This window comes from Zootoca vivipara, chromosome 3 (assembly GCF_965207765.1).
Source record: "Zootoca vivipara chromosome 3, rZooViv2.hap1.1, whole genome shotgun sequence".
NCBI classification, from domain to species: domain Eukaryota; kingdom Metazoa; phylum Chordata; class Lepidosauria; order Squamata; family Lacertidae; genus Zootoca; species Zootoca vivipara.
The window spans coordinates 102502036-102522071 of NC_142586.1; the positions used below are offsets into that span (position 1 = coordinate 102502036).

Here is a 20036-nt window from a genome sequence, read left to right on the forward strand (position 1 = left end):
AGCCCCATCTGGTATGCCGACTGAGACCCTACCTGCTGTGCACTGTCTCGCCAGAGTGGTGCATGCTCTGGTTATCTCCCACTTGGACTATTGCAACATTCTCTACGTGGGGCTACCTTCGAAGGTGACTCGGAATCTACAGCTAATCCAGAATGCTGCAGCTAGACTAGTGACTGGGAGCGGCTGCCGGGACCATATAACACCGGTCCAAAAGGATCCATATTGGCTTCTAGCACATTTCCAAGCACAATTCAAAGTGTTGGTGCTGACCTTTAAAGCCCTAAACATTCTCGGCCCTGTATACCTGAAGGAGTGTCTTTACCCACACCATCCAGCCCAGACACTGAGGTCCACCTCCGAGGGCCTTCTGGCAGTTCCCCCACTGCGAGAAGTGAAGTTATAGGGAACCAGGCAGAGGGCCTTCTAAGTAGTGGCCCCTGCCCTGTGGTAAAAGGTAAAGGACCCCTGGACGGTTAAGTCCAATCAAAGGCGACTATGGGGTTGCTGTGCTCATCTCACTTTTCAGGCCAAGGGAGCTGGCATTCGTCCACAGACAGATTTCCGGGTCATGTGGCCAGCATGCCTAAACGCCTTCTGGTGCAACGGAACACTGCGACAGAAGCCAGAGCGCATGAAAATGCTGTTTACCTTCCTGCTGCAGCAGTACCTATTTATCTGCTTGCACTGTGTGCTTTCAAAATGCTATGTTGGCAGGAGCTGAGACAGAGCAACGGGAGCTCACCTGGTCACGGGGATGAACCTTCCAATCAGCAAGCCCAAGAAGCTCAGTGGTTTAGACCACAGCGCCACCCACATCCCTTCTACCCTGTGTAACACCCTCCCATCAGATGCCAAGGAGATAAATAACCTTATGACTTTTAGAAAACATCCGAAGGTGGCCATGCATAGGCAAGTTTTTAATGGCTGATGTTTTATTTTGTTTTTAATATTTTGTTGGGAGCTACCCAGAGTGGCTGGTTAACCCCATTAGATGAGTGGCATATAAATAATGTTGTTGTTGTTGTTGTTGTTGTTGTTGTTGTTGTTGTTGTTGTTGTTGTTGTTCCTGCCAAGGAGCCCCCTACAGAACAGGGAGGGAATAATATAGAGAAAGGTGTACCCCTTACCTCCCTAAAATCTCTAGCAGTTCTGCAATTCCGTTATGGTGTTCTGTCTCATAGATAAACCTGAGTAGAGAGAAGCAAGTGTCAAGCAGAAAATACAGGCTGGCGTCATGAGGACAGAGGCTTGGTAAGAACTCTCCACCCCCAAAATAAAAATGCTCCACATTCTGTCCCTGGGGGGGAGCAGGAAATCTATAGCCATAAGCAGCACATCTGCGTAGATTTCGTCGCTGTGTTCTGCTTTCTAAAGTGGGGAAGGCAAATAGGCCTGGGTGTTTCTGGGAAAGGAATTCCAACGACTGGGGGAGGGCATGGCGCAAACAGGGTGCAGCAAATAGGAGCTATAGGGAAGGAGAGGCCTTGCAATGGGCCCTGAGATGCTTGCCCTGATCCTTCCATCAGGTACCGTAACACCTAATCTTCCCTGCAGCCTCGTGAATCAGAAACTTCCCAGCCATGATTGAGGATGCTGGGAAGGGCTATCTGACAACATCTGGAGGCTTGCAGGTTCCCTGCTCCTGTTCTCGGTCACTCATAGGTCTTCCATCTATTTATCTAATCATTGTTGGAGTTAAGAGGACTAAATGGATCTCCAAGGAAATGCGGTGCAACTGCTCGAGTTAGGATTGAATCCACACACAAACATTCACAATAGATTAAATATTGACAGTAACCGGGATTTACCTGTAAAATATGTTGTTGATCTGCCGCCTTATATATGCTCGGAGGCCCAAGAATTTCCCATAAATCCTATGCAAAATAGTCTTCAGAAAGTCCCGCTCTCTGGGATCTTCACTGTCAAACAGGTCCAGCAGCTGAGGATGGAGGATTTAATCAATCTCTTGTGCACTCGGATCCAGCACTAACAGATTCTCCCCACACACACACACACACACACAACTTCTGCTGGCGCAAAGGAGGGGCACTGGTGCTTCGTCCATGCTTTCCCCTTCATTTCAGCAACTGTTTCCAGTGAAATAGCTGCTGGAACAAAAGGCGGGGGGGGGGCTTCTTTTGCTGCCTGCTAGTGCTTTGAAGTCTTGACTTTGGGATTTCAAAGCACTAAATGCCCTAATGTCATTTGTGATGCAGCTGATTGCTCTGCCCCAAACTACCAAATTTTGCAGACGTGGCAGATCCTGATAAGGATCCGACCCGTGAAGCCATAATAATTCTCTGCCCGTAGACTCAAAGGAGATAAAATTCATACTCAGAGAGTAACTCCGCTGAAACAAATGGGCGTTAAGTCATGCTTCCTCATTTCAATAGGTCTATCCCAAGTACAGTATGACTTAAGACAGAGACACCACTACAGAGAAGGCTCTCTCCTGTATTGCCATATACGGCACCTCATGAAATGGTGGAATATGGAGAAGAGCATCTGTTAATACATAGGTAATATAGCAGGCATCCCCAAACTACGGCCCTCCAGATGTTTTGGCCTACAACTCCCATGATCCCTAGCTAACAGGACCAGTGGTCGGGGAAGATGGGAATTGTAGTCCAAAACATCTGGAGGGCCAAAGTTTGGGGGTGCCTGTAATATAGCAAGAGGCAATCATATAATATAACGTGTGTGTGTGTGTGTGTGTGTGTGTGTACGTACATACATAGATACACATATATACATCCCTCAATCAAGTATTTGTTCACTATGCATTTAGACACCTCCAAGGGTATCATAACCAAATTTGGTGTGACAGTTGATGAAATTAGCCTGCAGGGATTTGTTTTTTTGGATACAATTGGAGGCCATTTTGAATCAAGATGGCGGCCTGAAGATGGAAATCAACATAGAATTAAAGTCAGTGTTCCATCAGTGCAAGGATTCTCTCTCCTCCTTCCAGTGTACCCCACCCACTAAATCTGGTCTAGGGGCTTCTCCCCCTCAACCCTCCAGAGCAGATTTCTGGGGGAGGGCACAGGGTGTGCGTGCGTGCGCAGGGGAGGTAAGTTCCACTGCACAAACATAAATCCTTGTGGTAACGGAACGAGTGAACTGGGTACCAACCATATCTCTTTGTTCCATTTTCCCCTCTGACCCATGAGACTAGGTCCTGCCATTACCAATGTTCTGTTTTTGTTACGCTGTTTTGCTTCTAATATGGGTTCCCCCAACCTGGGGGGAGATTGCCCAGCCAACTGGATCCCTCTCCAGGGACATCTGTCGGCCCCACCTCTTCTCTATCCTGTCTTGACCGGCCCCCATGCCATTTTTAAATATTAAGCAGTTTGATCTTCTATCAGATCAAAATCACCTGAGAACAACACATTGCCAAATTCATTGATGGTGCAATGAGACTAAGGGCTATCTTTTAAACGATAATCATAGCCATATGACTGATCCTTTTATCCATGTTGTTTTTAACTGTATATTGCGTGTATTCTGTTGCTATGGCTGTCAGCTATGCAAATAAAGCTTATTGATTGATATTAAGCAGTTTAGAAATGCTTTAAAATAAATGCCAAGTTAGGAGGAGGCTGCAGCTACTTACTGACAATACAAACTTCTGGTCAATATATTTCTTGGCTATGTTTGGTTGGAAGTCTGGGGACTCCAGGAACCTCAAAAAGAATTCATAAACCAGCTAGGAAGGGAGAGGAAATAACAGGAAAAGTGTTATTTTTAAGTACAAGACTGGTTATTGCCATTGCGTACCTGCTGCAAACACAGGGATACAGAAGTTGTGCCCCGTCGGACAGTTAAACGACAAAAAAAATGGTCAAACCTATTTGAAGAACAATTAAAGCCCACTGACAACAATAAAAATTGAACAGATTATCCATTGGGTTTGGGTGTGGCCTCATGCCTGCCAGTTAATAGATTGTATGAGAAACTGAAAATAATTTCCAGAATGGAAAGAGGAATTTTTTTTTTAATTGAATGGCTTTAGCATGGCAGTTGTCTTTGTCCATGGAGTTTTTTTTAATTGAATGGCTTTAGCATGGCAGTTGTCTTTGTCCATGGAGTTTTCTTGGCAGGGATACTGGAGTGTCTTGCCAGTTCCTTCTCCAGGTGGATCACGTTTGTCAAAACTCTCCACTATGACCTGTCCATCTTGGGTGGCCCTGCATGGCATAGCTCATAGCTTCTCTGAGTTATTCAAGCCTCTTCGCCACGACAAGGCATTGATCCATGAATGCCAGTAGTGATGTATGGAAGTGAGAGCTGGACCATAAAGAAGGCTGATCGCCGAAGAATTGATGCTTTTGAATTATGGTGCTGGAGGAGACTCTTGAGAGTCCCATGGACTGCTAGAAGATCAAACCTATCCATTCTTAAGGAAATCAGCCCTGAGTGCTCCCTGGAAGGACAGATCGTGAAGCTGAGGCTCCAATACTTTGGCCACCTCATGAGAAGAGAAGAATCCTTGGAAAAGACCCTGATGTTGGGAAAGATGGAGGGCACTAGGAGAAGGGGACGACAGAGGACGAGATGGCTGGACAGTGTTCTCGAAGCCACCAACATGAGTCTGACCAAACTGCGGGAGGCAGTGCAAGACAGAAGTGCTTGGCGTGCTACGGTCCATGGGGTCACGAAGAGTCGGACACGACTAAACGACTAAACAACAACAACAGCATGGCAGTCCTTCTAAATGATAAAGGAGATGACAGAACGGCAGACACAGAATGGGGAAAGATCCTCCCTGACTTGCGAAAGCTAAAGAAAAAGAAAGGAAATATGTAATATCAGAGAGATGTGAGAGCAGGTTGGCACAGGAAAGAGGAGCCAAAATGATGTCTCTAGAGGAAGCTTTCATCTTTATTTCCCCCGCCAGCGGGAGAACAGTCATGTCACAGGACCTCTGAGAAAGAAGACTGCAGAAATGCAGGCAATTCATCTCAGCAGGAGCCTAATTCAGTGATTAAAGACCTACATTATTACGCTGGTTGGAGAAGCCCTTCCACAGCAATACAAAGGGACCAACAGTGGACCCCATGCAGGTTTATTTGGAAGCAAATGTGCTCCTGGGATAGCTCAGTTGGTAGAAGATGAGACTCTTATTAATCTCAGGGTTGTGGGTTCAAGACCCACCTTGGGCAAAATTGCAGGGGGGGATGGCCTAAATGACCCTCGTGGTCCCTTCCAACTCTATAATTCAAGTCTCATCAACATACTGCGTAGGAGCTTAAGAAGTTGCCTTATGCTAAACCTTGGTCCATCGAGCCCAGCACCAACTGGCAGCTACTCTCCAGCGTTTCAGGCGAGTATCTTCCACAGACTTATTTGCAGCTGCTGGGGATTCAACCCGGGACCTTTTGCATGCAAAGCATTGCTCCAGCACTGAGCTCCAGCGCTTCTCCCTAGCAAAAGCCAAGGTGGCCAGAACATCTCAGAGGCAGTAACCTCCATGGGCCCCACCTCCTAGCCACAAAACGTTTAAACAGCAATGGCTGGTGGAGGAAAACCACTTGGAACTTCTGTCTGGGGGGGGGGGATCAGCATGCTCTCTCCTGCTCCCTCTTTCAGATCCTAGGAGCTTATACCAGGGAGCTGCTCATTTCACATATAAGCTAGTCACTGGTTCTCCATCGACCCGAGAAAGAAACCAAGCAGGGCAGGGTGTAAATGAATATGATGCAGCAACTGTGCTGAGGGCAGAGGTGAGTGGATGTAATCTGTCCTGCCTAGGAAATCGACTAGGAACTTTGCTAGAAGCCTTGAGTTCCACCAGTATGGAAAGCAAGATTTTAATTATGATTATTTATTAAACTTGTTAGTCACTTTTCCCCCCTTTTTACAAGTGGAACTCAAGCAGATCCACAATAAGAAGTAAACGACACATCCATTAAAACAAGCATAAAAACAAAATTGAAAAATCTAAAACTCGCTCACATTTTTGAAAGACAGGACTAAAGCAATCCACCCACTCACGGAGGCCGTATACAATTACAAGTCAAAGGCCTGGGCAGAAGGGGAAAAAAATTTTTCTAGCACCTCAAGGTAAATTATGATGGTGCCAGGTGTGCCTCCCTGGGAAGAGCATTCCGCAAGAGGGGAGCCACCACTGAAAAGGCCGTTTCTCGTGTTGCCATGCTCTGACCTCCCATGGAGGGTAGCGCAAGAGGAAGGGCCTCAGATGACAATTACAGCATCCGGGTGCTACCAAATTTTATATAGAATTACCTGGAGGTGTGGCCAAGCAGCTTCTAGCGTAGGTTCATCTTCCTCAGGGTCAAATTCTGCTCCCGTAGGATTGGATGACGGGGGAAGCGTACGGAAGAGATTTACTGAAAACTGAAGACACAATAAGGAAGTTGAGAAGTTTGGCAAAGTTGAGAAGTTATTGCTGTTATTGTTTATTAATGTATTTACAATATTAAAAAGCACAACAATATATAACATAGTTAACAAACAAAACAATACCCCCCCACACACAAAGTTTAAACGGTCCTAAGATTGTTTACTTAGCCAAAGGTCTGGGAGAAGAGAAATGTTTTCGCCGGGCACCTAAAGATATGTAGTGAAGGCGCCAGGCGAGCCTCCTTGGGGAGAGCATTCCACAAACAAGGAGCCACAGCAGAAAAGGCCTGTTCACATGTTGCCACTTTCAGGGCCTCTCATGGAGGCGACACACGAAGAAGGGCCTCAGATGATGATCACAAGTTTAACGCAGTGCCGCTCTATTAGGAGGGCCACGCACCCAACACATAACACCCATCGAAATGATGAGCTTTGTACAGAATCCCACTCTGCATCCCGTGCACATTTGGGAACCCACAACCTCTCACACTCTAATAATAATAATAATAATAATAATAATAATAATAATAATAATAAATTATTTATACCCCGCCCTCCCCAGTCAAAACTGGGCTCAGGGCGGCTGACACCAGTAAAATTACAATAAGACGTAAAAGAAAGAAAAACAATTAATTAAAATACGGGTTAAAATACAGTTTAAATTTAAAAAAATTAAATGCAGCCTCATTTTAAAGTAGCCCAAATCAAAACCATAAGGCAAGAAAACATAGGGGTGAGCCCAAAGGCCAGGCGGAACAGCTCCGTCTTGCAGGCCCTGCGGATAGATGTCAAATCCCGCAGGGCCCTGGTCTCCTGTGAGAGAGCGTTCCACCAAGTCGGGGCCAGTACTGAAAAGGCCCTGGCCCTAGTTGAGACCAATCTAACCACCTTATGGCTCGGTATCGCCAAAATGTTGTTATCTGTGGACCTTAAGGTCCTCCGCGGGGCATACCAGGAGAGGCGGTCCCGTAGGTACGAGGGTCCTAAGCCGCATAGGGCTTTAAAGGTCAAAACACACACCCCTTTCAGCCTGGAAGTACAGAACACGCATTTCTTGACTTTGGAGTGTTGAAGGATTGCCGCCGCCTGAAGCACCACCCAGTCATAAGCTCGGCCTTACCATGATAACAGCTTCGGGATAAATGGCCTCTGTGACAACATCCCGGTTGTGTGTGATGTATTCCACCATCTCGTTGAGGCCCGCTCGCTTCACCTCTTTGAACTTCAAGTCGCTGAGCGGGTCAGAAACAAAGTCGAAGAGGACGCAGCATTGTCGCAGCTTCTGTATGAAGAGCTCTTCCCGTTCGTGAGGAGGTGCATCTGAGGAGAGAGAGAGAGGGCAAAAAAGGGGAGTCCTCTTCTTCCACTGTAGCTCATCAGCTGAACCCAAGGAACTAGGAAGAGCCTGGCAGCTGGCAAAAGGCCCGCCTGCTCCAGCATCCTGTTCTCACAGGATAGCCAACCGGATGCTTACATGAAACCCAAGTGCAAAAGCAGTGCCCTCATTGGTGATTGCTAGAAACCGGCATTCTAAGGCACGCTGGCTTCAACAGTGGAGAGGGAACAAGTGTCATTGTGGCTAGTAGTCGCTGATAGCTTTGCCCTCCGTTAATTTGTCTAATCCTGTGGAAGCGACTCCCATAGCTTAATCGAGCTTTGTGTGAATAAGTACTTTGAGCACCTGACATCAAACTAGGATACATTGGCATCCTTTTGCCTGCTTTCTCTTGCCTCTCTTTGCAAACCTTTATGGTCCTTCTGCTCTGTGCATGCTCACTGAGAGAGACTGGAGTACGTGAAAGAATGAGCAGCAGGTCCAAGTTTTCAATGCACCTTTGCAATGAACCACTGGGGGACCTCAAGCAACCCTCTCTCTCTCTCTCAACCCCAGCCCCTCCCAATCCTGTAGTATGGTATTACGACGACAATGACCTACCTCGCTAGGCTGTTGTAACAACTACAGAGCTAACATACGTGAAGTACTTTGGATATTTCTATCTCCCCCCCCCCCTTTTTTCCACTAACATAAGAAGTGTCCTGTTGGATCAGACCAAAGATCTATGTACTGTAGTCTAGAATATTGTTTTCAACAGCATCCAGCCCAGGGGCCGTCTTTGCCATTCCATTTCCTGTGCCTTGAGCAGTCTTCCCTCCTTCCATATCCTTCAAATCCTTCCCCCAGAGCCTATTCCTGCACTTAACCAAGGAATAAAAGCTTTCTTTTATTACATTTGAGTTGCAGCAGAGTATCTAACTCAGGTCTTTTAATTCCTCTAAATATTTTGGGTAGACGATCTTGTGATCTTCCCATGAAGTGCAATCCCATGACACACCATTTGTAATGTAGTGCAATGTCCTGGAACGTAGTGAGAGAGATCTGCACAGTGTGGAGAGGCAAAAAAAAGTGCCCCAGAGTGTTTGAAGCAAGAACGGCAAGAGAAAGGCAATGCTAAATTAAACCTGCCCAATTCACGCTGGAAGATGTCGAATTATGATGCTTTGGGTGTGGAAAGCCACCTTCCATAGATGGGATTACTTCAGATTTCCTTAAAGCTTGAATTTGTTTTATTCTGTATTGTTTTATTTGATGTTTTAATGTGTTGCAAGCTGATTTAAAATATAAAGCAGTATAGATATGAAACAATTAATTACCATCATCAAATTCACTGGGGGAAAATGTCACCTAGACATTCCATTGTGGCAACCATAACCTAGGGTTAAGGTGCTATTTGGCAAATCGATTATATACCTGGGTTTCTAACATTGTGTGAAGGCAACACAAATATGCCAGATATGCCCAGGTTTGCCAACATCCAATATTTAAGTCCTTCACGCTCTCCACTCTCTGACTTCTCAATATGCAAAGCTACTTCCTTTCCATGACTTGATTCCAAGTACTGTACAAGAGCTGGGCTTCCTCGCTACTGAACCTGCAACGTGATGGCAGAATCTCCTGGCTCTTTCCCTCACCTGAAGGGAGAATAACTGCGGTGGTGTTCCTTAGCATTGTCTTGCAGCGTGATGCCTTCCCCAGATTCAGGAGCTGCTTTCCTTTCAGCACTGCAACTGCTTAAACCAGCATGACTCACAGCTGAATCAATCCTGTTTATACCTGTAGAAACCTTCCTGGGTGTCACGCAGGTTAACTAGCCGCTGCCTGGTAGGCATAAGGGGATTTCGATGAACAGCAGAAAGGGTACAGGCTGTTCTGAAAGTCTCGGAACGTGGTGGACTCCCTTCTTTGGGTTAAGCATTTCTGTTGAATGGCTTTCTGCCCATACGAATGCCAAGCAGCAACAGAATCACACTACTGCTGTTGTAAGCATGTTCACTGTGAAATCTGGGAGCCCAACTTAAAAGAGTGTCTCTGTAGGGCATCGTGGGTTGAATTAAAGTATGACTAGATCTGTTATAGGGACGCAGGTGGCGCTGCGGGTTAAACCACTGAGCCTAGGGCTTGCTGATCAGAAGGTCAGTGGTTCGAATCCCTGCGACGGGGTGAACTCCCGTTGCTCAGTCCCAGCTCCTGCCAACCTAGCAGTTCAAAAGCACGTCAAAGTGCAAGTAGATAAATAGGTACCGCTCCAAGCAGGAAGGTAAACGGCGTTTCCGTGCGCTGCTCTGGTTCGTCAGAAGCGGCTTTGTCATGCTGGCCACATGACCTGGAAGCTGTACATCGGCTCCCTCGGCTAATAATGCGAGATGAGTGCTGCAACCCCAGAGTCGGTCACGACTGGACCTAATAGTCAGGGGTCCCTTTACCTTTACTAGATCTGTTATGGAATCAAACCAAATTGTGTCAAAGCCATCTCTTTTTCTTTTTCTTTTTTGCTTTTGCTTTTTACCTCCCATAGCCTTCCATCTTCCTGTTACCTTTTTAGCTAAAGTAAATGGCCAGATGTTCACCTTCCACCTGGATAATGTTAATCCTAGACCAGTTTACCAGCACTTACTTATCAGCCGCTGCCAAAAATATAACTAAGCCCTTGTGGGAACATCAGTGTTTTAATTATCAAATATGGGCAAGGACACGAGTTGAGTATTGCACTGTTGCTTACAACCTGGACTCTCCTCTGCTGGAGGTTCTTAGCCAGATACTGGATGGCCCATCCCTGACAGGGGCGCTAGAGCAGGATTCTTGGGACTAGGTCAGAGTTCTTCAACCGTGGGCCCTTAAAATAATAAATAATAATAATTTATACCGCGCCCATCTGGCTGGGTTTCCCCAGCCACTCTGGGCGGCTAGTGCTAGTGCAATGGATGAGCCTCACCCTGGGAAAATCTCCTTCATGATCAAGGTGTTTCCCCTGCCAGGTAAGTAAGTAAGTAAGTAAGATGCTGTTGGGCTACAAGCTCCCTCTTATGCAGCCAGCTTAGCCAACAACATAGGGGGACGCAAGGTTAAAAGAATGCTGGGCCAGATGTCTTCCTGAGGTCCCTTCCAACTCTGTGATTTAAAGGCCACTCAACTCCTTCTCACCTTTAAGGGCAGGAAGTTTCTGGAGTTCCCGGTTTTTGCTTAAGTTGAAGCGGGAGGAGCTCTGCCGCCGCTCCTTCTTTACAATCTGGGGTCCCCCTGAATACTTGATCTTGTTCAGCTGGGTTGGTGGGGGGGTGCTGTTGCTGGGTCGCTTATTCGAGGTCTGCTGCTGCTGCTGTTGCTGCTGCTGCTGTTGCTGCTGCTGGACCTGAAGAGAGAAGGAGGCACACAGGCAAAAAACATTAAGTGCTAACTTGACATCAACGCGCCTGTAAGTAGTTTGCTGTAGATAAAAGAGCCGGTGCGCTGTGTTGGTTAGAGCATCATGTGCAATCTTGGGAGACCAGGGTTCAAGTCACCGCTTGGATCTATCAAGTCCGCTGGGTGAACTCAGGCCGGTCACTACCTCTCAGCCTAGCCTACCTCGCAGGGTTGTCACGAGGAAGAACGGGAACCATGATAATTGTGTATGCCACCTTGAGTGACTTGGGAGGATAGGTGGGGTAAGAAATGTAAAAATAAAAATAAATAACAAAACTGTGCACCCGAGTTTATATTACAGTTTATATATTATTAAATAATATATAATATATTATTATATATTATCGAGTTTATATATTATTAAAAAAAGTGTATCCAATTACCGTAAGTTTTACTTAAGAGTAGGCCCACTGAAATTAACAAAGCAAAATCATTTGTGTTCATTTATTTCACTACCGGTAGGTCTTCTTGGACTAAAAATTTTGTTGGATACAACTCTTGGTGCGATCTGTAAAGCAACAATTATATCCTACAGGAAGGACACACTGTAAACACACTATCTAAGAATCACTGTCAAATATTGTCACATTTGATTATCTCTCGTCAATGTGGCTCATCCCTGTTACAGTTCATTCCGTTGTACGGTACCTGTAAACTGCTACTTACGACTTATGATAAGCATTTAACATATCCGTATACCACCCTAGGTAACATTTTATCCCAATGCAATTTTAAACAAAGCAGTAATATAAAACAAACCCGTTAAGAGCAATATAATCAGCACAACACAAAAAATAAAACAGCAATCAAAAGCTTCCAGCTTCTATTCAATGAAAACCATTAAAATGCCTGGGGAGGGGGAGTCGTGTATTGATGCCTAAACAATAATAAAGTGGAATCCAGGCAACTCCCATCGGCCTCAGCCTGCGTGGGCAATGGACAAAGCTGCTGAGAGCGGGGGGGGGGGGGCACAGGTTCCCCATATCTCCCCTACAGAACCCTATGGGCAGTTCAAATCTAATGCCAAACCATGATCTCAATGAGCAGTGAGAAGCCATGTTACTCATGTGCTTCCTCCTCCCCCCTCACATGTGTCAATTCACTCCCTCCAATCCTGCCTTGAGGAATGACAGTATCACAGAATTGTAAAGTTGAAAGAGACCCCCCCAGGGTCATCTAGTCCAACCCCCTGCAATACAGGAATCTCAACTAAAGCATCCGTGACAGGTGGCCACCCAATCATATCCTTCAAACTCTTATATCAAATTCCATTATTCTATCTGCTCTCGGTGGTTTTATAACACTGCTCGAACAAAACCCAAAAGCTGTGGCTTGCACTCACCCTGCAAATCAGGATACAGGCAGCATTAAACCTAAACCACCTCTTGGAGGTGAACTTAAGGCTTGGGGTGTACTCTTCAGCCCCACAACACTTCCCCAAGAAAAGCTACCTCCTAGGAGAAAAGACCCAGGGACCCAGGTGGCGCTGCAGGTTAAACCACTGAGCCTAGGGCTTGCCGATCAGAAGGTCAGCGGTTCGAATCCCTGTGACGGGGTGAGCTCCCGTTGCTCGGTCCCAGCTCCTGCCAACCTAGCAGTTCGAAAGCACGTCAAAATGCAAGTAGATAAATAGGAACCGCTACAGCGGGAAGGTAAACGGCGTTTCCGTGTGCTGCTCTGGTTCGCCAGAAGTGGCTTTGTCATGCTGGCCACATGACCTGGAAGCTGTACGCCGGCTCCCTCGGCCAATAATGCGAGATGAGCGCGCAACCCCAGAGTCGGTCACGACTGGACCTAATGGTCAGGGGTCCCTTTACCTTTAGGAGAAAAGAAACCGGGAACGCATCATGCTAGCTTGACTTTCCTTTATTATTATTTTAGGACTCCTAGGGCACACATACAAACAAAATGTAGCCTTTTCTTCTTCTTCCTGCAAGCCCTTTTAGAAACTGTTCCAGCCATTGATTACCTTGCCATTATTTCACAGTGAGGTCTGTAAGGCGTGGCTGTTAAAATGGAAAAGAAACCCTATACATTTTTAACATAGGGCCCTATTTTTCCATTTGCCTTGCCTTTCTCCTTTAAGAGGCTCCATTGCCATTTACATTGATTTCTTTTTCTTTTACCGTAACACATTCATTCATTCATTCATTCATTCATTCATTCAATCGGGGGTGCAGAACTCTCAGGTCTGGAGGGCCAACTATAGAGCTCCAGAACTCTCTCTGTGGCTTTCAGGACTACATGCCTCTCCTAAGATCACACATCTCACCAGCCCTATATCACCAGCATCCATGACTGCTTTTGCCTTCCTGCAACCTGCTCTTGAACTGTGATAATGCCTCTTGTTCGCCTGGATGGAAAGACAGGTGTGTGGGTACCGAAAACTCTTGACTTCTGCATGGCTGAAATGTAGTCTACTGTACAAAAGGTTAAGATTTATAGCTCTGCCCTCATTTTGCCTCTGGTCAATGTTAGAAACTCAAGATATATAAGCTAAGCTAATCACCACTGAATGGCAACTTAAACCTAGGTTGCAGTCACCACAATGGAATGTCTAGGCCAGGGTTAGAAACTGGGATAGAAAAGCTAGGAGCCAAATGGCTTCTGAGACCTGGGTTGTGGGCGCCATGGGGGGGGGGGACGGGATAATACTTTAATTATTTTGATAAGCATGAACCAATATGCAATTCACATTAAGTGACACACTGTTAATTTCACAATTTTAGCAGAAATTGTTAATACATGTTTAATTTGATGTTTACAATAGCAATATTGGTACCATACTTATGTTTTCAAAACACTCTATTCTTTAATTGTTAAATTATTTAACATATTGTCTATCCTTAACATATACTTCGAGGCTTCAAAGCACATACATTTCAGTAATGCTTGAGTGTCAGCCAGGCACAAAAAAAATTGCACCCAGACTTTTTGAGGTGCTTGCAAATAGAGAATCTTCAGGCGCAAAATGCACCTGGCACCCTGCTGATTTCGAACCCTGGTCTAGGCGCCATTTTTTTTGCAATTTAATTTGTTATTGCTATTCATTTTTATACCGCTTTATTTTTTAAAGAAAAAAAAATCACAAAGCCGTTTACAGCACATTAAAACACCAAATAAAATCCAGAATAAAACAAGTTCAAGCTTCAAGGAAAATATTTCAGATCCTTCTCTAAGTGACATTTTGCTTTCCCCATATTTATTTATTTACCTACTTAATTCATATAGCTGCCCCCATAGCAGAAGGACTTTAGGAAACCAGATTGGTATAGTGCTTAAGAGTGTCGGACTAGGACAGGCATAGGCAAACTCCAGATGTTTTGGGACTACGATTCCCATCATCCCTGACCACTGGTCCTGTTAACTAGGAATGATGGGAGTTGTAGTCCCAAAATATCCGGAGGGCCGAGTTTGCCTATGCCTGGACTAGGAGCTGGGAGATCAGGGCTCAAAACCCCCAGGGAAGCTCACTGGGTGACCTTGGGCCAGTCACAGCTTCTTAACCTACCTCACAGGGTCATTGTAAGGGTTATCTTTGGGGGGGGTTGAACCATGTACTCCTTAGAGAAAAAGGTGGGATAAAAATGCAATAAATAAGCTCTTCTGCTTACTTTCTTAAGAAAACAGGAGGGGCCAGCCAGATGGAGGTGACCTCCACGACGTGGTTACAACTGGACCTGTGCCAGTCGCAAAATGCGCCAGGGGAATTTCTAACACTGTCTCTGGCCATGGCCATATGACCTATGGGAATGCAAACTACCCCCCCCCCGAGACTGAAAATGGTTCCCCAGCTCCACATTAAATGAAAACTGTTTTTTTTAAAATAAAAATAATAATTTAAATGCAGGCAAGGCTGACACCCTCACAGAATCCCCAAAGGACCAGTGTCTGCTCTTCAATAAGAACTAGCTCACACATGCATGTTCACTGCTCCTTATCTACAGCAGCAAGCCGCCACTTGATGCACATGTGAATGAGCCATCACAGATCAAATCCCCCACCCCCGCAGGCAGAACTGCCGTATCATCCAATGTCAATTCAGAACCACGACACTTCCAAATGGAGACAGCTTGCTCATTCTGCTGAGAGTCACCAAGCTTAGGAGGGAGGGAGGGGAAAAAATCTAGTGCCATGCGTGACTCAGCCCTGGGTGTGTTTGAATTCATGCTTGCTGCTCGTTAATAAGTGCCCTGTTATCTTAAGGGGATAATTTCACATTTGCAGAGGGTGGGTCACCTCAACAGTATAATGAAGTGGATGAAGCAGCAGAAGAGTTTTGCGCAAAAAAATGCAAAACCTTTCTCCGTCTGCTCTGAGCACAGCCACCTGGCAGAACTCTGGATGCAAATCCAAAAGAAGACACAATCTAGGCAAGGCTTTCCTCATCGTACAAAACAGGCTGAAGTGCTGGGGGCTGGTGGGTTGTGAATACTGCATTGTGAAGACGCCTGGGTTGGAGCTGATCATCTGGCCAAACTGCATGACACACCAAACTGCAAAATCTGGACTCTGCGATTCTTTGCCTCTTACCGCAACCTCACCCACAAAAACCCTGAAAGGCTGCCTTTCCCTGTGTTAAGAACTTCCTTTTCACCAGTCTCCTTCCCACCTCACCTTTTGGGCCTTCATCTGCTGTTCTTTTCAAAACCTGATTTTATCTCCTTGAGCTGAACTCTCCTTGGTGATTTACCGTACTCTCCCAAAGAGCTAATTAGGAGTCTCTCCATGCTGATCCGGGAGACCGCCCCAAAGCCACTGAGAGGAAATCAACAAAAGGATTGGTAAGCTAGTCACAGTGCAGGATTTCAACAGAGAGCTTCTCCCGCAGCTTTGAAATTGCCTTCCTCCTAAGGTTCCAATGCCCAAGACAGAGTTACATTGGGAAGGGGATTTAAGAAGTGAGCAAAGTATAGATTTGCAGCATAATAATGAATGGAGACGCTAACAATGAGGCTGGAAAGGAGGAGCTGGAGGGGAGGGAAGAGTCCATCGTCCAGACATCAATGCAGTGGGGATGAAATCCAATGGGTCAGAGTTGTTTGCTGAAGACAAGGCCCAGACTGATAAAGAGCTGCAAGAAACAGATAGGCTCGAAACCGGTCAACCTTGACCATGATCAAGTTAACACACTTTAGGAGAGCTTGCACCGCATAACCAAATGTATTTCTGGAACGATGGCGATTCGCTGTGCTCTGGACTGTAAAGTATTGTGGCAATATGCAGCCGTCCAACACCCTTTGGGAGGGAGCGCTGCGAATTGAATGAATTTTATACAGCTATAGCTGCACACTTTATTATTTTGTGCAAGCAATGATGCAACTACTGCCTTTGTACTCAGCAACATTTTAATTTTTTAAAGGCTGCAAGAAACTAGATGAGGAATGGCGCGCGCGCACACACACACACACACACACACACACACAGTATCTCCAGAGCCCTGGCAAATGTGAAAGCAGGAGGAGATTAAACTGGAGCTGGTATAAAGTAAACAAATATATCAAAGGGGAGGGGAGGGGAGGATTCTGCAGGACACCTGGAAACAGGAGAGACAGAGAGGAAAAAAATAACTCAAAGTGAAGCAGAACCCCATTCCTAAATGCTGCCCTCATTTCACCAACACAGGCCAAGTTAGCAAGGCTGGCAGAACTTCTCCCTGGAATCACTCCAAGTTCGTTTCTCGCCTCCCAAATCCAACCCTTAGCAGGTTAATTCAAAAGGTTTCAAAAATGGCATTTTTTAAAAAAAGTTCAAAGAACAGGAAGCTCTCCTTACAGGTTTGTGTAGCCCCTCTTTTCCCTCAATGGGGGAGGAGGGAAAGCATTTTTAAGGTCTGCGATGTGGGGAGGGGAGAGAGAAAGGCTGGGGATGGTAGCTATAAGAAATGGGGGAGGCATTCCCTGGACCAGGGGGAAAGAAGTACTGTGGGAAGCAAATTGGACAGAACAATGCTTTCCAAAAGACATTTGGAAATGGATGGCCCTTTTTCTGCTGCCCAGCCTTCACTCCCCACTTCTCTTACAAGGGCCATGGGGCACCTTGCCAGCCCCCAGCCCCCCCCCCCCCGCTGCCTGCTGCATATTAACAGGATCTCACCACAGCCAGTTCATTATAAGTCTGAAGAGGCCCTGTGCCACTTCTCAGCTCATCCTTCTCCAGAATCTTGAATAGAGTATATTAAAAAAAGAGAGAGAGAAAGGTTGTATTTTTAAAAAAAAAAAGAAGAAAAGAAGAACACACACAAACGAACCTCCACAAAATATAAGGACTAATATGAGCCCTGTTATAGAAAATTATAAGGGGGTTGCAGGACACCATTACTAATGAACAGAGAGGGGAAGATTTCTGGTTTAGAACCACCTGGCGACGGGAGAATAAGCAGAAACAGCCTCTTTATTGTTTTGCCCAGAGGAGATCAGAAGATTTAAAAGGCAACAAGTGGCATTATTGGAAGTTCCTGCAACTGAATTGCTGTGCTTTCATCAGAAACGTGCTTGCACAGAGTTTTCTAGCTTAAAAAACAAACACACTGTCCCGCCCAATTTTTGAGGACAAGAAGAAATAAAAGAGAGTCTCTCTCCCTCTCTGGACTTAAACTACAGTATATGTGATACTTGCTGCTGCCTCTCTCTCTCTCTCTTTTAAGCCACTAATAGCTCACAACAAGGAGGGATGGTTCTCATCAGGACCACAGTGTATGGTTAACCCTTCCCTTCCCTGCCGAAATTCCCCATAAAAATCACCTCCCATGGCTGCTATCATCAGCATGATGAAACATGGTATTTGTTTTTGTCTTTGTTTGGCACCAGTGGAATGTAAGAAGACTCCCCACTGGAACAGACCAATGGCCCAGATCAGGCATTCCCCAAACTTCGGCCCTCCAGATGTTTTGGACTACAATTCCCATCATCCCTGACGACTGGTCCTGTTAGCTAGGGATCATGGGAGTTGTAGGCCAAAACATCTGGGAGGGCCACAGGTTAGGGGTGCCTGGCCCAGCTGGTCCAACGACCTGTTCTCTAACAGAGGCCAACCAGATGGCTATGCGAAGTCCGAAAGGAGGACCTGAGCACGGCAACACTCTCTCCCCACTTGCAATTCCCACAACTGGCATTCAGAGAAACATTTCCTTCCCGAAAGTGGGGACAGAACCTGGTCATCGGGGCTATTAGCCATTGAGAGCCCTATCCTCCATGAATGGGAGCTTCCCTCTTGCAGTTAATAGCAGCCAGAGGGGGAGAAGGCAGCCAAGAAGAAAGGTTTAACCTCTTCCCACGCACTGTAGTTCTGATGAAAATTCCTATCTCTGCCAAGCGGCTGCTTTTTTAAAATAAAGAGGGGGCAGCGAGTGCCGAATTTAGCATCACATCCAGTTTGGGCCTTCTGTTCCAACTCTGAAAATGACAAAGCAATAAACACTTGAAACTCAAAAAAAGAGTTTAAAATATCTCTTTTTAGGATTTCTTTCTCACGTTACATTTTAGCATCCCAAGGCAAGTTGTGGGAAGGGGGCGGCTGGGGTTGGCGAAAGTATCCCTGCATTGCAGGGGGTTGGGCTAGATGGCCCTTGGGGTCCCTTTCAACTCAATGATTCTATGAAAAGTAGCTACAGTAGAATTGCAGGATAAAAGACCGGGCCATTAGCAGCAGAACCTTAGGATCTCCTGCCCTTTTTGTTAGGGTCTTATAAGTGAACAGGTTTGCAGAATCCTTCATTCCTCTTTATGTGGGAAGGAACTGCTGTGACCATTCCTACTCCTTACTAGTGAGATGGAGGAACCACAGCTTTTTAACAGAAAGCTATAGCCAAGGTACAAAATCAGATGCCCCATGCAATGCATCTTTTGCTTGACATCCAGATTGCAGAAGCGATCAAATACCTGAATGATTCCTGCTTCCATATAAAAACTAGCACACTTGTAAAAACTGTACTGTGAACAACTACAAGGCTTGACTATTCAGTAAAGTTGGGTATCTCTTTGTTCTTCTGGCAAAGAGTGCTCTCTCTCTCTCTTTTAATTTACCTACATATTTATAATCCACATTTTTTATATATGTAAAAAATCAAGACAATAGTACAATGCATGAGAATAAAATCAGCATAAAAACATCAATAAATACTGATTGGCTAAAAGATAGAATTCATGTTGTGAAGGCCTGTCTAAACAGAATAAATCTGGATGGGTGGTTTCTGCCAAACCTCTAGTGGCCGTGAGTTCCACAGGACAGGGGCTGCCACGCTTAAGGCTCAGTCCCTTTTCACACTTTAAACAAAATCTCTCATTTCTGAGGTCCCAGCATTACAAGACTTGGGTATCAGTATTGGCTCTTGAAATTGCCTTTGCCATGTTGATCTTTCCTCTTTCAATATTCTCTCTCACACCCCTCTCCCTTGGGTCTTCGTCCACGGTTCTTTTTTAGACCTGCCTTTAAAATGTGTGTGTGTTTTTGTTTCCACTTTGTGAGATTCTCTTCAGTTGTGCTTGCCCTGAAAATGAATAGAGAGCTTTCCTAGTGCTGATCCACTCAAAAGCCACTAAAAGGAAATCAACAAAGGATCTGGGCAACATAGGCTAGAATCCACCTCCCTGACCTGCTAACATCTGAAAGCACAGGAGCTGTTCTGTTTCGTTTTACTGAAAAGCAGGGAGCATCCAAGCATTTAGAGCAATGTGGTTCGGCAATGGGCACCTCTGGGCTGTAGCTCAGCCACTGAGCATCTGCTTTGGATGAGCAGGGCCCCAGGTTTAATCCCCGGCATCTCCAGGTAAGGGCTGGGAGAGATTCCCGGAAAGATGCAGCCAGTCAGCTAGATGGACCAATCCTAAGCAGCCTTGATTCCCTTTGCTTTGTCATTTCCAGGAATGACTCTTTTAAGTCTGCTCACTGTTCCTTCAACCTGCTCTTTCTGAAGCCGGAAGAACAA

At 45.7% G+C, this 20036-nt stretch overlaps 1 protein-coding gene across 4 annotated transcripts in view; it reads right to left on the bottom strand.

Moving 5' to 3' along the window:
- Positions 1 to 20036, bottom strand: part of PPP2R5D (protein phosphatase 2 regulatory subunit B'delta) — a 57394-nt gene that overhangs the window by 23086 nt on the left and 14272 nt on the right. For all 4 annotated transcript variants that reach the window (XM_035111121.3, XM_088666780.1, XM_035111123.3 and 1 more), the window contains exons 3-8: positions 10850 to 11057; positions 7490 to 7689; positions 6253 to 6363; positions 3620 to 3712; positions 1809 to 1939; positions 1128 to 1187 (exon numbers count right to left, since the gene is read on the bottom strand). In XM_035111121.3, coding sequence (XP_034967012.3) covers positions 1128 to 1187; positions 1809 to 1939; positions 3620 to 3712; positions 6253 to 6363; positions 7490 to 7689; positions 10850 to 11057 — 803 coding nt within the window. The remainder of the gene's footprint in view (positions 1 to 1127; positions 1188 to 1808; positions 1940 to 3619; positions 3713 to 6252; positions 6364 to 7489; positions 7690 to 10849; positions 11058 to 20036) is intronic.